General features: G+C 41.5%; 1 protein-coding gene across 2 annotated transcripts; it reads right to left on the bottom strand.

Moving 5' to 3' along the window:
- Positions 1 to 2,940: 2,940 nt before the first annotated feature.
- Positions 2,941 to 26,396, bottom strand: mbd2 (methyl-CpG binding domain protein 2). Of its 2 annotated transcripts, XM_037753171.1 has the most exons (7): positions 25,873 to 26,393; positions 21,603 to 21,762; positions 17,564 to 17,704; positions 16,878 to 16,968; positions 16,624 to 16,801; positions 11,682 to 11,809; positions 2,941 to 3,745 (listed from the first exon to the last, which is right to left on the bottom strand). In XM_037753171.1, the coding sequence occupies exons 1-6, from the start codon at positions 25,986 to 25,988 to the stop codon at positions 11,692 to 11,694; spliced, it is 804 nt and encodes a 267-aa protein (XP_037609099.1). In that variant the 5' UTR covers positions 25,989 to 26,393; the 3' UTR covers positions 2,941 to 3,745; positions 11,682 to 11,691. The 2 variants fall into 2 exon arrangements, with proteins under 2 accessions (XP_037609099.1, XP_037609100.1); XM_037753172.1 differs by lacking the exon at positions 17,564 to 17,704 and having other exon boundaries at positions 25,873 to 26,396.
- Positions 26,397 to 26,408: the final 12 nt, after the last annotated feature.

Here is a 26,408-nt window from a genome sequence, read left to right as displayed (position 1 = left end):
ATGGATGAAATTACTTGTGTATGTGAAATGGGCTGCTCATGGTGACAAACACAGATAATTCTGCTCTGCAGTTCCTCTCAGTTTTACAGTGTTTCAGCGTTTTTTCAGCTTTTCGTTTCATTGTCTGCAATTTTTAGTGTTTTGGTTCACTCTCACCGCTCTTATCTCATAATTTGATATAGTGATAAACCTTCTGTACACTACCAAAAAATCAATTAATGCAGGTTTAAAGCAAGCTGCAACCTCCAGTGCTGGAAAATGAAGCCAACGCAGAAGTGCCAAAAACTGCAGTTCCTCAAACGGCCACTTGAGGCTGGCTCCAAAAGCGAGTCAATCCCCTTCGACTCCCACGTTAGTTGGGTGCCGTACCAGGTCGCTAGCTGTCTTCTCTGCTGTATCACCCGGCATGGGCGCCGGAAGTATGGGGGCCAAGGGGCCATTGTCGCCGCGACAGAGGTCAGCTTGGAAAGGCCCAACCGTGAATTTGACAGCACCCGTTGCCCGGACCTCGCCGCTCCCGGGGCCTTGGAGTTCTTGCTGCGCAGTGCGCCCGCTCTCCCTTTTGGGAGGAGATGGGATTCGCGCGACTGTCAACCTGGGCGGACTGTCTGCGGCGATGTCGGCACCCTGTCTCGTTTACCATGATTATTCCGTGTGACTTTTTGCCGTCAGCATTCATAACGCTCTCACCAAATGACTATGGGCCTATAGACTCGCTATGCCTGTGCCTTGAGAAAGTAAACAATTTGATGCAACAAAATTTCCTTCAATAAAACAAGAAAAAAACTGAAATAATGCTCTTCAGCAATGAATGAGGAAGGCTGGCACTTACTGCTTACCTTGATTCAAGAGGACTAAACACAGATTTAAATTTCCGTGGCCAAATTAAAGCAGTAACAATCATCAATCTGGCATCGTTGCTAAAATGAGAAACTTTGTGTCAAAGCCAGATCTAGAAAAGATCATTCATGCTTTTATTTCTTGTAAGGTGGACTACTGTAACACACTCCTTACTGGCCTCCCCAATAACACCATTAGACAGCTGCAACTCATTCCTGCACTGGCGTCAAGTTAAATATAGAATTGATTTCAACGTCCTACTTATTGTCTAGAAGTTACTCAGAGTCAAAATCCAAATGTGATGAGCTGGCAACTGTAGCCATATTTAAAACTAAGCTAAAGACTGTTCTCTTTTCCACAGCTTTTAATTAATCTATTTTTATGGGATTTTTATATCATTTTATTATTATTACTTCTCTGTACTTTCATAAAAATGTGTCTGTACTTTTGTTTATCTTATTTTATACTCCCTCTTTTTTCCTTTCTGCAAAGCACTTTGAATGACTTCTGTATATGATAAGGAGATATATAAATAAACCTTGCTTTGCTTTACTGAATGGGAGCAAATCCCTGCAGCCAGGTTCCAAAATCTGGTGCAAAGCCTGAAACCAGAAGAGTGGAGACTGTTATAGCATCAGATCAACGCCCATGGTTTTGGAATGACACGTTCGTGGCTGTAATGTTTGAGCGTAAATATATACGCTTCATCATGACCAACTAAAACACCATTACCAGCAGCAGCCTCATGTCTCCAGTTTAACCTCCGCTCGTGTTTTCTGATTCAAAGCACGATCAGAGCTGCTGTTACAGGATGGAAACAGGAATCCCTGGACGAGAGAGAGCGAGAGAGAGAAAGAGAGAGAGAGAGAGAAGGAGAGAAAAAGAGAGGAGCATCTGGCAATGAAGCAAGAATTTAAATGTGTAGTTGCAGTGATCAGAAACTGGCATCATAGAGCCATTAGCAGATGCAAATGAGGGCAGAGCTGGCAGGCTGGTTTGTCTCACTCTGTCTTTAACTCACAAAAGCACCAAACACAACACATCGTCACACATACAGATAAAGTCCAACATCTGGACTGGGAACAGTTTGTGCCAAGAACCTGCTAGAACCAACAACACACTGATGATTTAGCTATTTTTAGAGTCTAACCAGTGGAGCTAAAAGTGTACAATTTGCCCCAAAGGTTGCGCGCTAGAGGAAAGGTCATGGGATCATTAAAGTCTAAAGGGTTGGTACTCGTGGGAACAGGAATGTGATCAGGAAATGTCATGACAATCTAGATGGTAGATGTTGAGATGCACTTCATGGTCAGATGTACACTCAAACAGTCCAGCCGTATGTGACTGTTGAATAAGTCATTTCAAAACCACCGGCATTAAGGCTCAGACACGACAAAGGCCGACTGTTACGTCACCTCACTTTGCTTTTGTCTTGGTCAAAAAGTTGCACTCGAACACACTGCAAAGACTACAGCCGACAGCCAACTACCTGCGCCTGCGTGAGATGAAATAACTCTCCACGCCAGCAGGTCGAGGTAGTCTGTATTCGTCATTCAAAAAGGGAAACCGCAAGACCGAGGGACGGCGGATATACAAGCCGTTACATGAAACAAAGCGACGTTTGCCAACCATATTCACACCAATCTCCCTCACCACTTAGCTTCATTCCAGATGGCCATGTCGCTGTGAAAATATCCGTGTATTGGAATGATCAGATGAGATGAAGATGACAAATGAGAAGAGCCTTCTGTGTTTGTCCTCTTGACTTTAATCGTTGGCTTTCTCTTCTCGTGCACTGATTTTGTTTAAGCTGAACATCAGAGGGATTTCTCTCACCGATGCGCAGATTCAACATGCTAAATCGGCTGAAAAAACTGACACGGGCTGACTAGAGCTGACGATGCGGGACACGACACAAAAACTAGGCTGGCCAACTTTAATCTGCTGCTATCAGCAAGCGATCAAACTAGGGGGAGGTAGAAGAGCTAGAAGACAACATATGGAGACAAGGTAATAAAAATATAATTATATTGGTTGCCAACATCATCAGAAAAACAGTCATCTATCAGCAGATTTCAAAAAAGCACCACTGAAACAATGGTGAATATAATCATTTATTTACTCCAGTCCAGGAAATGTACACGTATGTTCTCTCAAGATATAAAACTTGTCTTAAATAAGCAATTGTTCAATTTCATATTCATGTAAATTCTCATCATATAATTAAAAACCCCTGAAGACTTCTTTAAAAACTGACGACAATATGACACCACAAACAACCCAAATCATCAAAGAGCACAATAAGTGTTAGTAGAGTTAGCAAGAGCCGTCCAGCAGTTTTGCAATCTGACTTTGGGTTCGATGAGGGCTCAAAAATGCTCTTCAGCATTTTTTTTTTAAATCATTTTTATCTGCTTCATATATAAAAAAAAAAGAAATAAAAGTAACTGGATTTGAAAAGTGAGACAGTAAGGTAAGCGTTTGTTGAAGTTAGTACGGATGATAAATCACTGAGAGGATTAAAGGCTTCGGTTGTTGCTTTGAGCTGGTAAATACTCAAGTTATTGCTGCTGTTGCTCCTCGCGTTCCTATCAGTTTCTGTTGCCGCCGCGGTCGTGTTGTCGTATTGTAGCTGTAGCTGGTGTTGCTGGTGGTTTTGTTATTCCTGATGCCACTATTGCTGTGGTTGTTGCTCCCATTGTTGCTCTGGAAAATCCCTTTTAGTTTCCAGATGTCGATAGATCCTGAAAATGGTTTCCTTAACGGGGAAGGTTGAAGCAATCGCCCACTGAGACAACAGATCAGTGCAGGTGAGTTTCAGTCTGAGGGTGGTCTGTTTTTTTGGTTTGTTGTGTGGATTAAGAGGATGATGATTATAAACCTGAGGCTGGTGAACAGAGAAACTCTGGAAAGAGAGAGAGAGAGAGAGAGATAGAGAGTTATTGTCACTGATAACAGTTTAGTTTACAGGTCTGTAGTTTGTTGCCACAGTGAACACAGGAGACACCTATAACTAGAGTTGGTCCAATACCGATACCAGTATCCGAAATAAGTCCGCTAGTCTATGCACCGATAGTCTATGCACCGATCCAATACCATAATTTATTAACCCAGAAAAAAAATCAACTTGTTTATCTGGATTATTTTTTATTTCATATTTTTTATATAATAAATTTATGTTCTTTGTAACTGACAAAACTGAATAATAAAATAAAGTTCTACTGCATTCATTCTCTGTAAGTATTTGTTAACGTTTTATAAAGGGTTTAACCTGAGCCAGGTCATACAACACAGATAATAATCATATCACATCCATACATGGTCGGTACTAAACAGCTGTTTAAAATAGCTATTTGTTTTTTATCACGCTGGTATCGGATCGGTACTCGGTATCGGCCAATACCACAATTTCAGGTATCGTAATCTGTATTGCCTCAGCTGACTGTTCTTCAAACAGGTTGGACAAAAATAAAAATCCAAAACTCAAGGTCCATTTACTATCTTGTTCTGGAGCTTTCGACCGTATCACATGGAGTTTTGCTCAGTTGGCATAAATCTGTTGACATGCAAGCTCAGTTGCTATGACGATTTCATCCAGAGAACTTTTATAGCTTCTTGTCTGTGTGGGCTTAAAGGTAAACTCCATCAGTTCAATGAAGACTACCTGATATATAGCTGAAAGCTCTAGATAAAGCGAGTAAGTGGACCGTGAGTTGAGACTGTTCAAGGGTGGACTTTTCGTGTTCAGGTTTCTGTTGTGTTTTCATTATAAAGTTCACTGAAATGAAACTGTTTGATACCATTTATTCTTAATAATATATTAAAAAACAATTATTAAGTAATGAAAAAGAGTAGTAGTATCAATAAAATCCTAAAAATACCCATCACTAGTCAAGACTAGGTTTTAGGTTTAAGTTTAGAATTAGGTTTAGGTTCGAGTTAGGTGCTAGGAAATGGATTTTGTGAGAGAGGGCCTTCACAAGTATAGCAGTACACACATTTTTGAGTGTGTGTGTGTGTTTGTGTGTGTGTTAATGAGCACTCAGGTCTATACTGATGTCTTCTACTAACAGATAAGGTGTGAGTATAATTGTGAGGCTCCCTGCAGAGACCTCTGAACAGAACTCCGCCTCCTCCCTCTTTCCTCTATTAAACCCAAATTGACTCGTTAAGCTTGTCTTAATAAAACCCACTTAATAAAAACAATCTACAGAACAAACCGGCTCTCTGCTGCCTTTCTTCCACCTCCCGCGGAACAATAAACATCAGCCTCTGGACAAAAAAATGTCCAATTAATGTGGAGAGCCTCCGTGCTAATCATTAGCTTCTCCATTAACCCCTCGACACCTCCTCCCTCCTGCTGCATTAATGAGGGGGGCGGGGCTACAATTAGGACCGCTCGTCCGCGGAGGCCTTTTGCCTGCGCGGAAAACATTTTAATTATACATAAAACACCAGAGTGAAGCTCTCACACAGCAGGAGAGCAGGAGATCAGGAATGATATCAAATATTACCATGTTCTCCTCCTCCTGCTGCGCCTCGCTGACCTTCTCTCAGCTGTAGAGCACATTCTGACTCCCGTATTTAGAGCAAATCTCGCCATTATGAAGAAAATGTCAGAATTGACAGAAAGAACAACTGAGTTTACTCCTACTGGGAAATCCTGGTTTTCCAGCAGTCCATCCAGATGAACTGGTATTTCCTTTTTCAACGTGCCATTTTGGATCCCTCCTTTTTAGTCCCTCCTTTCCATTCTGAATGACATTTTCATCCATTGTTGTGCCATTTGAAACTCTACATTTAATTTGAATTCCTTTTAAAAATGTGCCATTTTCAACCTCTCCCCTGTGTTCCCATTTGGGGAGTTTGAGTTCCTTTTTTTCCATTTGAAATCTTTATTATGTCATTTGAATTTCAAATCTCCTATTGTGCCATTTTGAATCTTTTCTTCCATTTTGCTTCTTTCATTGTGTCATGTTAGTCCTCCCCATTTGTTACCATTTTTAATCCTTCATCGAGCGGTTTTGAATACTTCCTTATTTCCATTTTGAATTCTTTATAGTGCCATTTTAGTCCCCCTCTTTCCATTCAGAATCACTCCTTTCTGTTTTGAATATTCAATTTTCCAATTTGAATCCCTTCATCCCTTCCATATTTACATTTTGATTACCTCATTCTTTCCATTCTGAATCCCTTATTGTACCATTGTGCATCCCTAAGTCTTTCACCAGGAGAATACAGAGGTTGCTAAAGAAAATGTCAGAATTGACAGAAAAAAACAACTTAGGTTTCCTCCAGACTATACTGGGAAATCCAGCAGTCCATCCAGATGTTATGAACCGGTCTTTCCATTTTCAACGTGCCATTTTGGATCCCTCCTTTTTAGTCCCTCCTTTCCATCCTTACTTTAAATTGAATTCCTCAATGTGCCATTTTCAACCTCTCCCCTCTGTTCCCATTTGAATTCTCCGGTGTGCCATTTTGAATCCTTCCTTTCTTCCATTTTATATCTTTATTATGTCATTTAAATTTCAAATCTCCTATTTTGAATCTATCTTTTCTTCCAGTCTGCTCCTTTCATTGTATCATTTTAGTCCTCCCCAGTTGTTACCATTTTGAATCCTTCATTGAGTGGTTTTGAAAAGTGCCATTTTTGTCGCCCTCTTTCCATTCAGAATCACTCCTTTCTGTTTTGAATATTACATTTTGCAATTTCATCCTTTCCATATTTACATTGTGATTATCTCATTCTTTCCATCCTGAATCCCTTATTGTACCATTGTGCGTCCCTAAGTCTTCCACCAGGAGAATGCAGGGGTTGCTAAATCCACCGAACAGACTTTAGGATAAACTCTTTGTTACACTGTTTTACGGTTTCATTGTCTTACGGTTTCAGCGTATTAATGCGTCTGTATCTGAACGTGTTCCTCCTCTAGTGTTTCAGTATTTTCATGTTTCAGTCTGATAATCCTCAGCTCAGTCTTAATTACTCCCTAATAATTAGAAAATCCTGATAATCTGCTGCTTAATCGAAGCAATTCGGCTGACTGACAGCACACACACACACACACACACACACACACACACACATACTCAGCAGTTATCAGCCTTGTGAATGACTTTGAAGCAGATAATTCTCTGTGTCTCAACATCCACTAATTACCAGCAGCTGAAAAATGCTGCAGGAGTCTGAATCAGCTCCTCTGGAAATTACAAGATACACACAGCTAATAATCACACACACACACACACACACACACACACACACACACAGGCGAGTGTGTTTGTGTGTCCGTATCAAACAGTCACAGTCTTTTCTCAGTCAGCAGTGTGAATCTCTAGTCTCGATCAGATAAAAACACCAGACTGCACATTTAAAGGAACAGTGCAACATTTAGTGAAATCCCTCTCGTCATCCCCAGAGTAAGAAGATGAATATCAGTTTCCTCTCTGTGCGTGACCTTAACGTATGAAACAGAGGAGTGGTGGTGAAAGGTTTAAGGACTGAACCTTTTATTTCTCCTTAATGGCACCATACGGCACTTCAGATTAAGAGGAGATACCCCAGGCGAATAGGGTAAAAAAATTAAATAATAGATATCACCATGAAACTTCCCCAGTTGATTACTTACATAAAGGCCATTGTTTTTTGCGTTAACACAAATTTGTTTTAACGCAACAAATTTCTTGAATGCATTAACGCAACTTGCGATTTTTATAGGTTGTAGCGGGCTCAGTTTTAAAGCTAGAGTGAAGATACTGGTATCATATGCAACTAGAATATCTAAGAAATGCATCGGTACCATGTCATGTAGCTTTTCGCGAAGGAAGTTAAATAACGCTCCAAACTTGTGCTAAATTTTGGCGAGGAAAAACTTTTCAAAGGGGTCCCTTGACCTCTGACCTCAAGATATGTGAATGAAAATGGGTTCTATGGGTACCCACGAGTCTCCCCTTTACAGACATGCCCACTTTATGATAATCACATGCAGTTTGGGGCAGTTCATAATCAAGTCAGCACACTGACACACTGACAGATATTGTTGCCTGTTGGGCTGCAGTTTGCCATGTTGTGATTTGAGCATATTTTTTATGCTAAATGCAGTACCTGTGAGGGTTTCTGGACAATATTTGTCATTGTTTTGTGTCGTTAATTGATTTCCAATAATAAATATATACATACATTTGTATAAAGGAAGCATATTTGTCCACTCCCATGTTGATAAGAGAATTAAATACTTGACAAATCTCCCTTTAAGGTACAATTTGAACAGATAAAAAACGTGCGAATAATTTACGATTAATCATGATTAAACATTTTAATGGATTGACAGCCCTAATAGTTTTATTACTTACTAAGATTTAGCATACAGGTGAAAATGCGTTGATCATCCATATATAGGAAAGTTATGTCTGAAGTCATTTAGAGACAGTGTCTCCTTTGCATAGTTTAATCAATCAATGCATATTTTGGTCACAATCCAAATGTAATGGATCCTTATCAAACAATGTTTGTTTATGCTATGTGTTTATGTAAAAATATAAATATCAACTTTTAGTATATTTTGCTAATAGTACTTCTGTAAAATTTTGGAAGCAGGTCTTTTACGATAAGTATTTCAACACTGTGGTACTGCTACTTCTACTTTAGCAAAGGATCTAAACACTTCTTCTACGACTGAAACTGATAATGGAAACTCATTTTAACAACAAAATTGGACTTGTAGAAGCAGCATCGGTGTGTGACTGCCGCCTACTGTACATATATGTTTACAAGAAAGAGCGAAGCATGAAGAGTCACAGAGCGAGAGAGAGAGAACGGAAGAAACCAGCTCAGCCATAAAACCAACATAAATAAATAAGCGAGAAGCAGCAATAAGAGTCACAGCAGCAGGAAACAAACTGAACAGTCTGAGGTTTCTGCAAAGATTTAAAATGGTTGTTTCAACAGCTAGAAAGCAGCCCAGGAGACACACACACACACACACACACACACACACACACTGGCTGGCCGCTGCCCTCTCTCTCTGGTCCAGCTATAAAAACCCATTAGTAATCACTCCTCGACTCTCAGCGGCTCTTTTCGCCCAAACGACTTCCATCCAGCCAATCTGCATAAATCTGCATTAATGGACGATTTTCCCTCCACAGAAAACAAATGTGCTTTAAAAAACGCCTCCTTATCTGTCGGCTTTTAGAGGAAATATCAGAGAGCGGGAGCACACACACCATCCATCTGACACACACACACACACAATTGCAGCCTCTATTAACAGACAGGCCTATATCATAACAGATATATCACTACGGCAACACTTACAAAGGAAATATAATGTGAGTGTTGAACTTGACAAACAAATGCTGATGATTTAACTATTTTTTTGAGCCTTTGCAGTAGTGGAGCTGAAAGTATCAACAGAAAAACAGCTAACAGGAACACAATGTGAGACTAAATAATGAATCAAAAATGAAATGTTAAATGTTAAAATCTTATTCACAGTTGAAGTCATTTTCAGATACAAGTGACTCAACATTTTGCTTTTATTTGAAAAATAAGAAATGCTCTGATATTTGAGAAAACTTAATCCACGATGATTAAATCAGTCTTCTAATTTGTGTTTGAAGAAGCCTGCCTGTCTGTCTGTCTACCCAACCCGGTCTTAAAGGAAGGCGGATAAATACCCCGACATTACACGGACATCCCACGTGTAATGAGTACGCATTTTAGCGTTTTTGGGTGTCACTTGTACGTCACGCAAACGTCCGCAGTTCAGGTTCAGGCAATGCAACCACATAGGGTAAAGTCACAAACGTCAACAAAAACGTGACAATTGTCACAAACATAACTTACAAAACAAATTTCTTGCTTTTTATACTACGCCACTAAGCATTTATACGTGGATGTGTTTACACTGCAGTCAGTACAGGATACATGGCGTACAAATGACATGTGGAAATCAAGAAAGGCGTAATTATTGTATGCTAAATGCCTTAAGCACTATCGTGGCATTGATACGTCTATTCGTGCGAACGGGCTGATCTACCTAACTACCTGCCTGCCTGTGAGTACTAACAACAGCCATGTTTGTTGTTTATGTTCATAATGATAATTCGGGGGAGTGGCTTTCAAGGGAGGCTTGAAGGGATGGACTTTAAATGTTGCCGACTTGTCGACTTTCTCGCTAGATTCAGGGACTTTTGAAACTAGTGCTGCTCGCTACTTTCATTGGAAAAGAGTTGGCAACACTGGGCTTGGTTTTTCAGTTGGATCATTTTTTTAAATCTAGCGTACCTTTACTAGTTTCTCTCAAGGTAATCGACCCTGCCTTTAAGAGGATCCTTTTAGCTAGATAAAATCCTGTTGAATCATTTCAGGAACATCTGAAGATTTGGGGCCCAGAACAGATTTCCATGAAATGTACTGATCACATCCCGTTTCCCCAGAGGATGAACCTGCGTTATTTAATGGCCCCATGACCTTTCCTTTATCACCACCCTCAGGACAAACTGCACTACACACAATCTGGGCTTTATTAATAAGAACTGGAGTTTCATCAGATGAAATTATTCTCCTGTCTCTGGAAAAAAAAAAACATTTCAAACTCTGCAGCAAAACCTTTTAACACTGAAAATAGTCTCTGGTCTGCTGTTCTGCCCAGTTGCCACGGTGACCCTGACCTGGATAAGCTGCTTGGAAATAGAGGGATGATGGATGGATGTGTGAACTTCTGAAAGTAAATGTTTTTTAATTCGGTTTTGTTTACAGGCTCGGTGGAGTGAAATATAACCAATAACCAAACAAACTGTAATATAACACACTCACACACACACACACACACACACGTATCACATTAACCATCAACACACACTCCAACAACAAGCCCCCAGCACATAAATCAAACACACACACACCTACACACACACACACACATACACGCACAAAGTCTGCTAGTCTGCTGCATGGCTGAGTTTCAATCAGACGGCGGGAATCCCATCAGCATTCACAACAAGTCTCACCCCACACACACACACACACACACGCACACACCAGACAGGGTTTCTGACAGAGCAGATTGGTTCAGCTTTTGCATCGTTCAAGATATTTAAAGCTGCGATCTGTAACTTTCCTCACGTTTAAACTGCAACGCAGTCATTCATATCATGTCGAGCATACTTTAGTAGTCAGACTAAAGTTATTACTAAGTTACTAATTTAGTACTTCTGTACTTTAGTAGTTCAATAGTGTCACTTGTGTTTGTTACATTTCATCATATGATGATGTCCACACACTTTTTAAACCACTTCACAGTGACTTTTCTTTTCCTCCTTTACCCTGACAGATATTTCATCTTGTTTTCTTATATTCTGTTTCAGACTGATGTGCACCTCATCTCGCCTGCCGGAAAGCAGGTTGTGTTACTATGACAACTGGCTAATGTTAGCCATCACCTTTCCAAACCTATTTGCAGCTCATCTGCACATTTGAGAAGGGGTCTTTAACATGTTTAATACTTATTTCTTCCACTGGAACCTGTCTGGCCTGTATGTGGATGTAAATAATGGAGGTTTTATATTTGGAAGACTTTCCTTGAGCGGAGGAAAGCGATTTAAACATTGTTGCGCCAGGCGAATAATTCTCATTGGCCTGAATAGGCGCCATCTTGGGATCCGGTATCCAGTTCTTATTATACATCCATGGGCCCGTGCAGTTGCTGTACAGCAGCCCAAAGAACCCAAAGAAACTGTGAAACTAAAATCCTGATGAGACCACAGCAGTGTTTTTTCTTTCTGCTGCTCACTACAGACACGATTATTAATACCACAGCTCCTCTCTGCTTTACCTGTCCGTCTTCAGACCGTCTTCCCCTCCAGCAGCTCTCGTGTGTTTTCGGCGGCCCGCGCCAAACCGTCGGCCATCAGAGCCTCCTCCAGACTTCTCCTGGCCTGGATCACTTTCAGCTCCTGCTCCCTGCACACACACACACACACACACACATGCAAACACACACACAGAGTGAAATGTCTGTAGTTTTGGAATGACATGTTCAGCTACATACATACATACTTTTGGCCATATGATGTATTTTGCTCTGGATTAAACTGTTTGTGGAACCGACGACACCGCCCTGAGGCTCCACCTCTTACTGACCAAAAATAAAAAGGAAATAAAGAAGCGAGTTGACCTCAGCGATTAAAAACAGTATTTACACATGTTCAGCTGTTAAGAACGTCAGCAGGTCGAGGTGAACTCAGACCACTTCGTCCTCTCAGTCCACATCAGCTCTTTAAAGTAAACGTGTGTGTGTGTTTTGTTTGTTTTTGCTGCCACAGACACGGAGAACATGTCAGCCACCTTTTGCCAAAACCAACAAACGCCATAAAGAAACATGGAGAAAAGACAGAATCAGCCCCATCTTCTCAGACTAAATCTGGATTAATAAACAGCTAGAGAAACAACGAGACATGTAATACAAATACGCTATTTGCTTCTGTTAAAAAAAGGGACAATTTTAAAGGACAAATAATGAAAAATGAATACAGTTTAATTAAAAACAAAATTAGAAAGATTGAAAGAATGCTAAGAGATAAAACAACCGCAAGTGAAAAACAAAATTAAAAAAAGCTCATAAATTCAAAAAATGAGAGATGAGAGGGCAAAAGAGAGAGAGAGGGAGGGGGGGGGGGGGGTGAGAGACGTGTAAGAGAAGGGGAGATGAGGAAGAGGAGGAGGAGGGAGAGGAGAGGAATGAGAGCGATTTAGGATGACAAGCACATTCGACTGAAGAGAGAGAGGAGGGAAGAGGGAGAGAATTGGAAATTAATGGAGGGGAGAGATAAGAAAAGAAGGAGGAGGAGAAAAGGGAGGAAGGCTGGAGGGAGGGAGGAGATATAAGAGGAGAGGAGACACAGGGAGGGGGATGAAATGGAAAGAGAGAGAGAGAGAGATGGAGATGAAAAAAACAAAAGAAGGTGAAAGACAAGAATGCATGCTTGGAGGGATGGAGCAATGAGAGAGGGATGGGAAAAAATGAGGATGAAGATGGAATGAAATATTGAAGGAAGGAGGGAAGGAATGAAAGGAAAGCATAGGGGAGGAGGAAAGGAAATAACAGGAGGTAAGGAGAAAAGAGAAGACTAAAGAGGGGATGGACAGAGTAAAGACGGAAAGGAGGAGATATTGGAAGAAAGGAAAGGACTGAATGATAAAGGAATAAGATAAGGAAGGAGAGAATGAAGGGAATAATGGGAGAGAAGGAAGGAAAAAGGAAGAGCAGAATTAATAAGGAGATAAGAAAAGGTGAGAGGATGCTGAGAAGGATGGAAGGAAGGGATGGTAGGAGTGAAAAAGGTAAGGAAGGAGAGAAGAAATCGTGGGAGAGAAGAAAAGGGAAGGACGGAAGAAGGGAGGAAAGGAGAAAGAGTAAAGAAGGAAATATATGGAAGGACTGAAAAGGAGAGGGAGGATGTAGTGATGTATTCCAGTGATTCTGCTGTAATGGCTTCGGCCAGCTGTTCTCTGCTCTGCTCTCTACTGGACACACACACACACACACACACACACACACACACAGTCAGTCGGTGTGTGTCCCCACAGTGCCCCCTCCTGTCAGGTCCCACTAACTGTCTATGTGGTTTACAGGGACTCTGATCTGAGGACTGATCTTATCTTCTTTTAAACTGTATTCAAGCAATATACTGTCTGATTGTCAAAACAGGGTGAGAGATATATATACAGTATTTTTAATTCTCCATCTGCATGTCCCATGGCTGCCAATAACTACAATTAGCGCCTGGCAGTTGTATGCCTGCGCCAACCAATCAAGTTGCAGTTTACATACAACTTTCATAATTAGCATATGAATTCTTGAGTTATGGCCAAAAACAAGTTTTGTGAGGTCACAGTTTGTCAATGCAGCTTTTGGTTGGCTGCTGCTGGCACACACAGCCTGGCATGTGCTGCGTGTTTTTCACTAAAGCCATCTAAACTTCTATCACAAAGCTGGATTTGTATATATTTGGATCTGTTGTCTATTTTATCTGTATATATAGGATGAAAATGAGCATTCTTGCTAACTACTGTATGTTTACATCCTGTATTTTATACTGAAGCCTATCCCAGCTGACATCAGGCGAAGGCGGGGTACACCCTGGACGGGTCGCCAGACTGTCACAGGGCTGACACATAGAGACAGACAACCATTCACGCCCACATTCACACCTACGGGCAATTTAGAGTCAACAATTAACCTGCATGTCTTTGGACTGTGGGAGGAAGCCGGAGAAAACCCACGCTAGCACGGGGAGAACATGCAAACTCCATACAGAAGGGCCCCAAGCTGAGTTTGAACCCGCCCCTGTCCCTATCAAATAAATAAAATAACCACCAAATTCTAATCAGTTCATTCTTGAGTCCAAGCGGACGTTTGTGCCAAATTTGAAGAAATTTGCTCAAGGCGTTCCTGAGATATCAAAAGAATGGGATGGACGTGAGGTCACTGTGACCTTGACCTTTGAACACCAAAACATAACATAACTTGAGTCCAAGTGGTTGTTTGTGCCAAATGTAATACAATTCCCTCCAGGCTTTCCTGAGATATCGCTTTCATGAGAATTGGACGGACAAAAGATCACAGTGACATTTAACCACCAAATTCTAATCAGTTCATCCTTGAGTCCAGGTGGATGTTTGTGCCAAATTTGAAGAAATTCCCTCCAGGCTACTCTGAGATATTACTGGAATGGGACAATTGTGAGGTCACAGTGACCTTGACTTTTGACCTCTGACTACCAGAATCCAATCAGTTCATCCTCGAGTCCAGGTGGACATTTGTCCCAAATTTGAAGAAATTCATGCAAGGTGTTCCCGAGATAGAAGAGATATCGCATTCACAAGAACAGACGGACGGACAACCTGAAAACATAATGCTCGGCTTTGTCCTCCGACTGCCGCCAGCGCGGAGACATAAAAACGAAATTGAAAAAAAAGAAAGAATGAAACTTGACAGTCAGACTCCTCGAGCTGACCGGAGAAACAAACTTCACTTTTCCTCCATCAATCATTCATCAGTTTTTGGATTGACTTCGTCCCTTCAAGCAGCTGCTGGTTTCAGTTCATTTCTATAAAAATTCAAACTCTCAGTAGAGAGAGATAATCCATCACAGTCAGTCTTTCAGTCAATCTGAAACCTCAGATGTTGACGTGTCTTTGTATGCAAACATGACAGAGACGGTTCGCATCACCAAACAGTGATGAAAGAGTCGTAGTAAGAAAGGCAACATTGACATTTTAGAAAAAAGCATTTTGAAATTCTTAAACCTGCATTAGGAGGCAGTGGAAACAACACAACACTGCTATAACATCACCTGTAAGTTGATATAGTGAACCTGATAGCAAACAGCTGCTTATTTACACATCCAGCAGAGTCATGTTCGTTTCCACCTGATGAGTCTAAGTCCAATATTCACATTCTTTTAGCTCTGTTTTTGGTCTCCACCAACTCCTGAGGGAAATACCTGTCTCTTTAGCTGCTAAATGCTCCACTACAGTATGTTCACCAGCCGAAAACAGCTGCCTGCCTTTATCTTCGCTAAAACCTTACTATTTAAAACACTTCGGACTCGCACGGACGAGTAACGTGCCTGTGCAAGCGTGTGACTGTTTATGTTTAAATAGAAAGGTATTAGTGAACATGCAAGTTAGCATATGACTAGATCATGTTCATTTTGGCAGCTATTTTAGATTTAGTCTTCGTCTTAAAATGAAAATGCTTATTAGTTTTAGTCACATATTAGCCATTTTATCCTTCATAGTTTTAGTCTACTGTTAGTCAACGACAACTAAAAATGTTTTAGATTAGTTTTAGTCACCGAAAAGTCATTACTTTTTAGTCAAAATGTTCTTTTATTTTTTTTATTTAATCGTAGTCCTGTTTAGTCATCAGATTATATTGAACATTTCTGTTATGTAAGCTAACTTATTTCATATAAAATTTGTCTTCTCTTTCACTGATGATGTGTGTGAGTGTTTGAGACAGAGAGAAGGGAAGAGAAGGTGGAAGCTGACAAAAATAAAGTGAGATATTGGTAAAGTTTTATGTTTTTAAACTACATTTCAGTCTCGTCTGTTTGAGATCGGCACCGTTACTGTTTAATGCCGTCGGTGCCGTCGGTGCCGTCTCGCCATCGTCTCGTCTCAGGCGTGGAAAATAGGTCGTTGACAAACATATTTCGTCATAGTTTTCGATAATGAAATGAACACTGGACTAGATATATGAGACTTGGATTATACACGAGATATGTGAGAGTTTGTAAACAGATGCTTTGATTTAGTTTTGCTATTGTTAAACGCGGCCCCCATTTACTTCAATTCATCAAGACTATTCTCCGTTTTTGGATTCTTCGTTCACCGTGGAGGCTTGCGAGAAAAATCAAGTTTCCTCAAGAATTCAAAGTAACACGGGGTGAGTAATTGATACAAAAATGATCATTTTGGGGGTGAAGTATTCCTTTAAAGTATCTTAAATGCCTCCATGAGCTGAGTGTGTTGATAAGTGGGACAAACTACAATAACTGACTTCCTGTTGTATCTAGAACACCAGCATGCACCTGTCCCTTTATCACCTCCAAGAAGCAGAAACAAATAAAACACATTCTTCTTTTAAAAAAATGTTGATCGCAGTGACAAAATATACACATCATTACCTGCTGAATTGAGTGTTGAAAGAGTGGAAATAATGACTAGTATAAGACACAAAAATGAATTCTGAAGACTGTGTCTCTCACCGGATGTGTTCGTCAGTGACGGTGAAGGCCTTGCAGAGCGGTTGGGACGTGTTCAGCCAGATGGCCGGGTTCTTCTCGACAGCCACAGACGACTGTCCTGTTATTGGAGCAGAGCTCATGTGCAGAGCGCTTGCGATGGCCGACAGCAGAGTGTCATCGCTGGAGTCCGGACCGACGCCTGCAGAGAGAGAGGTCAGGGGTCAGAGATGAGGACTGGAGCACGGTGCGTGTTCAGGTTTGTGATGGAGACTTACTCTGCAGGCCTTTGGGCAGGTCCATGGACCGCAGGACTTCTTCCGTGACGTCTGATGGCCGCAGACCTTTCAACCTCCTCTCCCAAAAGAGCTGCAGGCAGACAGACGACAGAGAGAGTTGAATATCTGCTGTGAACTGTAAGATCTCTTTAGTTTATGTTTAGTTTCCATCATTTCAGCTTCATTGTTTTCTGATCGTCTCCTTGCCCGTTCTGGAGTCTGTTGTTAAAATGCTGTTAATGCCAAACAAACACTTGACGCTGCTGCTTCAAATTAAGAGCTTTTGAAGGGCAACCGCTGGAAGGGTTTTACTGTAAAGCAACTACAGCAAGTATTTTAAGTGGATCAGTTTTAAGTGATGCAAGGATTAACCGTGGAATTAAATATAACCACAACACCTTTCCTGCTGATCCTAGAGAACTGTTTCATCCTCTTTCACAACATCCAACTCCTCTTACTCCTTCCATTTTCTTATTTTTCTTTCCTCTTATTCTACACTTTCATCCCTTCTTGGCCGCCTATCATCACACACTGTGTGCTGCTTTTCCCATGACACCTCAGCACCCTCTAGTGGCCCCAGTCACCATGACAACGTGGTTTCCTCCAGCGTCTCTTGTGTAACAGCCTGACCTCGCCCTCAGGCATTACCATGGCGACACCAGAATGTGTGTGCGTCAGCCTCTCACCTGTCTGGGCTGCTCGCTAGCTCTCTGCAGGTCTGCCTTCACCTTGTTGCCGGGGTGACTCGTAACCTTGGTAACGGGCTGTTTAAAGATGGACGCCGTCTGTCTGATTGGCAGGGATGTGTTCAGGTCCGGTTTACCTCCCTGGATGAGACAGAGACACAGTCTGTGTGTTGGTGACATGTTTTCTTTCCCGTTGCCTTTCCTTCTATCCTAATTCCTTTCTTTTTTTCCTCCCTTCCCTTCTTTCCTTCCCTTGCTCTTTGCTTCCTGATATCGTTCTTTCCCTTCTTCCTTACCTCCTTCCTTCCTTCCTTCCTTCCTGGTCTGGTTTACCCTTCTAAATGTGAGACAGAGCGTGATAGTAAACCTGTAACCTGTATGTGTGTGCATGCATGTGTGTGTGACAGTTGAGCTTAAACTCGTCCTTTTACCAAACGACTTCTCAAGCGATTTCACTGTCGCAGACATATTTCCAATGTCGGAATAAAATAAAAGAGTCTTGATAATCCAATAAAATCAAACAAGTTTAATATTATCATAAGCTCAATGACGCGAACATTGTCAACAACCAATAGGTGCGCTCTCTCCAGCACCAAAACAGGAAGCAGTAAAAGGGGTAGAAAGTAAACATGGAGAAACCATGGATGTATATAAAGAGAACTGGATAGAGCGTTGGAGGCGGGCTCCCATTCAGTCCAATGAGAGCTACTCAGATGTGTATGATGTCAAAATGGCTCGACTGTCGAGTGATAAAGTACGAGGATCATCCGGCGGGCCCATGGAGCAGGCGCAGTAGCGTTTCCTTTAACCCCGCCACCCAGCTCTCGGTCTGGGTCTCATTCAAATGAACGGAGGAAGGAAATTAACTCTCTTTGAGGACCTTATGATTTAAATAAGGGCTATTCATGTGTTCGTATACTGGGAAGTTGATTCCCTCAGTCTTCGCAAATTATTATAGTCCGTGACTAAAAACTTAAGACACATTGTCTTTAGATGTGACAGAGTGTCAGTCTCCTAGTGTTTGGTAGGCATAAGCTGAGGTTACACAGACAACAACAGGAAGTGTTGGTGTGTGGGTGTGTGTGTGTGGGTGTGTGTACTGCCAAGTAATGATGTGTGAAGAGCAGCAGCAGAAAGTTACAAACCGTGTCAATACAGCGCGCACACACACGCACACACATTACATTATGTCTGCCCTATTGAAGGATGATGATGTTGGTTGCTTGTATTTTATAAAGCATACCTCAGCAACTACTGGGCTGGTGTTGGGGAGTGATTATTTTAGAATAAAGACTGGGCACAGACATGAGATAGGCCTTTTTTATAGAGGGCATTTTGACATGTGACAGTAGGAAAAGTATGGGTGAAAGTAAACGAATGAATGATGTTCAAATTACACCTGTGCTTTTTACTCTATGACAAGTCCAGATGTCTACCGTGAAAAAGGGCCTATTGGTATCGATCTTCTCTCAGAAAGAAAACAGTTTCTGAAATTGTCAAACGGTTCATTTAAACCAGGACTGAAACCAGCCCTACATCAAAGGACGACACAGTTCTGCATGAACTTTCAGTAGGAGTGTGACGTCACTGTTTCAGCTGTGCGGTAGAAACTAGGAAAGGCAGATATTATACTATCTATGTCTTTGAATTTCCCCTCATTTTCCGAGATTCTTTGGAATCAGTTGCTTTAAAGCAGACGGCAACCTCTGGGTCTGAGGACTGAAGCCAATGAGGAAGTGCTTGCATTCTTTCTGACAGCCAGCAGGGGGCAACTCTTCTGGTTGCAAAAAGAAGTCTGATTGTATAAAAGTCTATGAGAAAATGAGCCTACTACTCACTTGATTTATTACCTCAGTAAACATTGTAAACATGAGTTTATGGTCTCAGTCGCTAGTTTCAAGTCTTCTTCAATACAGCATGATGTTCATGTAGTAAATTATGGTCCCATTTTGAGTCAAATAGATCATAAAGCAGGGGATGCTTCAGGGCGGGGCTACCTTGTGATTGACAACCGTTCTACTGTAAATCAGAGCTTCAGTAGTGACGCTTTGGGGCTTTGTCAGTATCATTAGTATTGGAGGAGGATTCCTCCTGTCTGAGTCAGGTTTGGTCCCCCGTGTGTGTGCTAGGAGTGTGTGTGTGTGTGTGTGTGTGTGTGTGTGTGTGTGTCAGCTGACCAGAGGTTGGATGATCATTCAAATTTAATTAGATTGGAGAACATGCTAATGAGTCCAGTCTGCTCATAGTGAGGTTTGTTCAGAGATGTCGGGAAAATGCAGCTGAAAATGCAGCTGATGGAAGACCTGTGGACAAAGAAATACACTATTATACCAGGGCTGTAGTCATGACCACAGAAGTACTGTCCAAGGCGAGACCAAGACAAGTCTGAGGAAAGTCAGAGTCAAAACACCCAAGAGACCGAGACAACTCAGAGTCAAAATATGCATGAGACAAGTGTGAGTCAAAATGCCCACAGGACTTTTCTCTGTTTTGTGAGCATTTAGCCTCAAACACTGACAAGAGCGGGACGAGTCTGAGTCAAAACACGCTTTAGATCCAGACTAGTCTTAGACAAAACACTGATTAGACCAGGTCAATACACCTACGAGAGAAAGGCAAAACACCCACAGAACAAGCCATGTCCAACATGTCCATGACATTGAGACAAGTCCAAGTCAAAACACCCACAAAAAAGTCTGAGCTACAAAACTGATACTATCAAAACTGATACAAGTCTGAGTCAAAACACCCACAAAACTGAAACAAGTCAGAGTCAAAACACCCACAAAACTGAGACAAGTCCGAGTCAAAACACCCACAAAAAAGTCTGAGCTACAAAACTGATACTATCAAAACTGATACAAGTCTGAGTCAAAACACCCACAAAACTGAAACAAGTCAGAGTCAAAACACCCACAAAACTGAGACAAGTCCGAGTCAAAACACCCACAAAACTGAAACAAATCCGAGTCAAAACATCTACAAAACTGAAAAAAGTCTGAGTCAAAACACCCACAAAACTGAAAAAAGTCTGAGTCGAAACACCCACAAAACTGAAACAAATCCGAGTCAAAACATCTACAAAACTGAAAAAAGTCTGAGTCAAAACACCCACAAAACTGAAACAAATCCGAGTCAAAACATCTACAAAACTGAAAAAAGTCTGAGTCAAAACACCCACAAAACTGAGACAAGTCCGAGTCAAAACACCCACAAAACTGAAACAAGTCCGAGTCAAAACATCTACAAAACTGAAAAAAGTTTGAGTCAAAACACCCACAAAACTGAAAAAAGTCTGAGTCAAAACACCCACAAAACTGAAACAAATCCGAGTCAAAACATCTACAAAACTGAAACAAGTCTGAGCTAAAACACCCACAAAACTGAGACAAGTCAGAGTCAAATCACGCACAAAACTGAAACAAATCTGAGTCAAAACACCCAAAAAACTGAAACAAGTGCGAGTCAAAATGGCCACGAAAGTCTGGGTCAAAGCATCACTGAGACCAAGACAAGTCAGGGTGAGAACACCCAAGAGGCTGAGACGTCCCAGACAAAACACCCAGAAAACAGAGAAAAGTCCTGGTCAAAACACCCACAAGACAGAGACAAGTCCGAATCAAAACAGCCACGAGGCCGAGACGAGTTAGAGTCAAAACACCCACAAGACCATGACAAGTCCAAATCTAAACACCCATGAGCCCGAGACGGAGTCAGAGATAATAAAAAAAGAAAAGCGTCTTGAGACTGTTCTTGAGTACTACAGCCCTGGTATTATAGTAGTAGTATATGTATACTGTCACATGAATGATGAGAGCAGAAGACAGACAGTTCAGCAGCCGGTGGACAGGGTTTCACCCACACACATCACACTCTTCCTCGGTGCTGAATGAGTGTTTGTCCACTGACCTGCTGAACTGTCAACCTGTTGCAGGACGAGCTGTGTTAATCTGTTAATCTGATAACACACAACACAACCACAGCACAGCCACAGCCACAGCCACAGCCCTCCCCCACAGCTGTGATCCATCACTGTTACCTTGGTCGAGCTGAGCGGGTCATGTCGGAATCTCTGTTTGTTCTTGTGCAGTTTTCCGGGCATTATCTTCCCCGTCCGGAAGTCGAAACATCCCAGATCCACTGTGTTTCCAAGGTAACGGGACAACTGAGGCTTACTCCTGAACTTCTTCCCTGAAGGACTGAAGGAAGGATGGAAGGAAGGAAAGAAGGAGGGAGGAAGACAGATAGATAAAGATAGTGTGATTAAAGATATCAATATCTTCATTTTGGACATCCAAAAAAGATAATTTACAGATTTTGTCAAGAATTACAGTTATCTTATCTGACATTGTGACAAGTCAGAAGTGGAGATATCTTGAATTTGAGAATTGGACTTTGGAGGTGTGGTATTATCAGTGGAGATATAATAAATAATAAATAATAATAATTATAGTTAGACAAATTTAGGAAAATTTAATTAGAGTATATGTATGGCTCAATAAGGAAGCTGGTAAATAATTAATAATTGACTTATGGAGAAGGGGTGGGATTAAATAAGTTTATACTTCTTCTCACTCCCTTTCGAAAATATGTAAATCAAGGTATCAAGTGTTCGACAATTTATTATTTTCTTTTCATTGTATGTAAATACTACTTGTTTCTGACTGTCCACTTGTTGGTATGATCGTTCTTTTTCTTTATTTTTTATTTTATTTTTTTTTGTATTCTACATGTTCGAAATATATTTTTAAATGAAACCGAAAAAATTAAAATGAGATATCTGGAATTCATGTTTCACACAGTCCAAACCGAACCGTAGAAATCTGAGCCACTGTATATTAGTGCTAGTTCGACTAGTAATTCATAAACTACTGATGTACATGACACTGCAGAAACAAACATGGCTGCCTCACATCCGTCACATATAAGCGGTTGCTGTATAACGTTAGGTAACCGGACGCAACCGCCACTAGCACAAAGCATTAGTGACGGAGCTCCTCGGGGGTTGAAGCTGTTATTTTTCTCGTTTTGACAATCTAACTGGTGACAAAACATCGTGCATAAATTACACACTTCTAACAGTCTAAATGTGTAATTGGTCCTCACAAAGATAGAAGTACAAGAGCAGACACACAGTCATTCAGCTGTGTCTGACATGTAGGTCAGCAGCAACAAAGCTAAGATCAGAGGCTGCATGTGTGTGTGTGTGTGTGTGTGTGTGTGTGTGTGTGTGTGTGTGTGTGTGTGCATCATATATATTGTGTTTCATCTTGCTCCAGCTCTTTCCTGAAGCTATACGGTTCTTACACGGACTGAAATATTCAAACGGACTATTTATGTACGTCACTATTCTAAGTGTGAATGAATCAGAACTGAAAGTAAACTGTGGGTTTGAATAAAGTTCCTGATTAACAGCCTGGGTCAAGGATGGAGCCGTCAGAGGCCCCAGCAGGGTGTTACTGCTCTTCCAGTAAGTCGACCTGCTGACTGGTTCCCTTACTGGAACTGATGAGTCACATCACTAAGTAAACTGAAAGTAAAGCCGAGTCTCAGCGCTCGAACCGCTCGTCTCATTCGCGTTAAAGCTTCAGGGTGTGAAGGAGCTCGGGTGTCTATTACTCTGAGCTGTTAATGTGATCGAAGCTGTGCCTCCACCGCTGCTGCTCAACAGGAAGTGAGCAGACGGCAGCTCTGCGGAGTCACGGCCTCACCGCGCACCTGCACTATAAAAGTGACATCACTTCTTTTGCAATCTTATGCAGCGGTAGTTAACGAAGATACAGAACTACGGCATGGCAACTTCAAAGGGGTCCCTCTGACCTCAGACAGACATGCCCACTTTATGATAATCACATGCAGTTTTGGGGCAAGTCATAGTGAAGTCAGCACACTGACACACTTACAGCTGTAGTTGCCTGTTGGGCTGCAGTTTGCCATGTTATGATTTGAGCTTATTTTTAATGCTAAATGCAGTACCTGTGAGGGTTTCTGGACAATATTTGTCATTATTTTGTGTTGTTAAGGGATTTCCAATAATGAATATATGCATACATTTGAATAAAGCAAGCATATTTGCCCACTCCCAAGTTGATAAGAAGAATATTAAATACTCTCCCTTTAAGGTACATTTTGAACAGATAAAAAATGTGCGATTAATTTGCGATAAATTGGGATTAACTATGGACAATCATGTGATTAATCGAAATATTTTAATCGATTGAAAGCCCTACTATAGTTACATCCTGAGGACGTAACTGAAAACCGTTTGCATCTATTCATTTTGAAAGAGCAACAGCCAATGGGGAAACTCCCAACGCTCGACTGACCAATGGTGTAACTTCATCACTCACTCAGAGACAGACGTCACATTTATAGGGCTGGCCCCGCTTTGCTGAAGTATAGCCAAAAAAGGAGGTAAAAAGGAACTAATAAAACAAAGGTATGCAGAATCTGAATATTAGCAGTAGTTGTATTACCAATAAATAAATTAATATATCTAAATGAATTACTTAAAGCTAATACTTCATCTGCATTAAAGCTATAATGCTTATGGTTTGCATCAATTTGCAATAACCATTCAATGTATATATATTCTGTAATGACCTCTCTATAAAGTAGTTTTCATCATGAGTGGCAGGGTCCGCCACTCACAACGCCAATTATTGACTTACTCCTTTATCAAAACAATGTGAGATGCTCTTCATACCATCAATGAGCTGGTTGTTGATTTGATTGATCATCCACGTAATCATCTAGTCCATTATGGTTAAACGATGGACAATTCCATCGCATCTGCTTTTATGCCCATCGCTCACTTTATGCTCCTCTGGGAAGTGGCCGGGCAAAAAAGTTTCATAAATAAATAAGTAAATAGTTATATTAAGTGTCATGATTGAATACTCCAGTCTGATTAGTTAATCACGGCGTTCTGTAGTCTGTAATTTCTCTATATCAGACCTATGTAAATATATATATATATATAGACCTATGTAAAGCAGACCGTTGCTATGGGCGCAGCTCTGTTGTCAGACTCTGGCGGACCGTTTTTGTGTCAAAATATTGATTTGTTCAGTAAGTAGCCGTGTAATAAGCGGGATAATGTACAGCGAGCTGGTCATTATTGTGAAAGAATCCCCTTCAGGGCGAGCAGAGACCCCTCTGCTTTGCGTCAGGGTGCAGCATCGCCCTGTCGGGGATTCTTTCACAATAACGACCGGCTCGCTGTACATTATCCCTTACATAATAGTATGCAAATTTATAATATGTTTATTGTTCAACACAGGCCATTCCGGTAGAGACATTAAATATGAGAATGCTGAAATATAGTGATATTGTGGTTTTAGCTGGCATGTGTCGCCTCACCTTTTTGAGCGATGCTCGTTCATGTCTATGTAGAGCGAGCAAGCGTGAGCCCGACGCTGACTTTCATTGACTTAACGGCCACATGTGTCGCTGTTAATAGACTGATTCTTACAAACAGTCCCTTTAACAGCGTCACATCCCCACTCCCTATGATCACTCACATAAATAATCTAATCTTTTTTTGGAGGGACTCATGATTTAAGTGGTTCAAATCCAGGTTATGACCCTGAATTAACCGTCAGCGTGTTGACAACCACATCCATTGTATAACATTCATATTATTTGTATATTTATGGATTGTTATAGGGTTGTTATTAATACTTATATGTGTGTATTACACACTGACACAGACACAGAGACACAGACACGTTTTTTACTGGCGTCCTTATGGTAGGCGACTCGATTACAGTCCAAAATGGCAGAGACGTACAGGTCTGCTGATGCAACGTTTCGATCTGCTCTGTCCGCTGTCTCTCATCCACCGCTGCTGTTTACACAAGCACAGCGGTTTGGCTCAGCGACTAACAGTGCGTTATAATATCGTATCGTATCGAGATCGTGAACCCAATATCGTGTATCGTATCATATCGTGAGCTGAGTGAATCATCACACCCCTAGTTGTTATTAATACACCCTGACACAGACACTATTTACAGGAACAGTTTGAACACTACATTATTAATATTATTTAGTTGTTATTAGGTTGTTATTAATACTTAATATTTGTGTATTACACCCTGAAACAGACACAGAGCCACTCTATACAGGAACATGGCAGTATGAACATAACTTCTGTGACAGTAACTGAGTCATTTGACACTTTCTGATCAACTTTTATCAGCACAAGTGAGTTCAGAACCAGCGATGACAGTCAGTCAGAGTTATAGAGGGGCACTAACCACAGGCGGACTGATCGATCACCGAGTGGCTGATCGATCGATGAGTACCTGTAGTAGTAGACGTCGCTCTTCCCGGCGCTCAGTCCGGACTTCCTGATCACTTCTTCCTTCTTCCATCCGGGCGGCAGAGCTGGGCAGTCCATCGTCTTCTTCTTCTCCATCATCACACACTTTATCTTAGCCCTCGATCAGATCAGGCTCCGATAGGACCGATCGATCACCCCGTAAACACCGATCAGGACCCTCCAGACCAAACGAGCGGAGCAGCAGAAGCAGCAGCCAGGGCGGACGGGCGGACTGACGTCACGGACGTTAGTTACGTTAACGGCTGCGGCGGCTCGGCTCTCCCTCCCTTTGCCCCGGCTATATGCTGTTTATTTCGGGTTAAGTTGAAATAAAACAAAGTGTCCCGGTTCAGGAGTGTGAGCTGGGACGGGATGTCCCGGGTTAAAGTGTCTTCAGGTCCGAGTTTAGTTTAATTTATAGCCTAACTACCTAAAGGGAGAGAACCAACGGCTCATCTGATCTGATCTGAACTGAACTGGACCAACGGCAGGCTGTGACGTCTGCGATATCTCACACAC

Source organism: Sebastes umbrosus, chromosome 19 (assembly GCF_015220745.1).
Source record: "Sebastes umbrosus isolate fSebUmb1 chromosome 19, fSebUmb1.pri, whole genome shotgun sequence".
Taxonomy (NCBI): domain Eukaryota; kingdom Metazoa; phylum Chordata; class Actinopteri; order Perciformes; family Sebastidae; genus Sebastes; species Sebastes umbrosus.
Note: the sequence above shows the minus strand (reverse complement) of the source record. Positions and strands in the feature narration are given on the sequence as shown.

What these genes read in the sequence shown, in the direction of transcription:
- mbd2 (XM_037753171.1), bottom strand. Translation starts at nt 25,988, where the DNA reads ATGATGGAGAAGAAGAAGACGATGGACTGCCCAGCTCTGCCGCCCGGA. An exon ending in ACCCGCTCAGCTCGACCAAG is followed by an intron (nt 17,705 to 21,602) that starts GTAACAGTGATG and finishes TGTCTCATCCAG; the next exon opens with GGAGGTAAACCGGACCTGAA. An exon ending in CCTGCCCAAAGGCCTGCAGA is followed by an intron (nt 16,802 to 16,877) that starts GTAAGTCTCCAT and finishes CTCTCTCTGCAG; the next exon opens with GCGTCGGTCCGGACTCCAGC.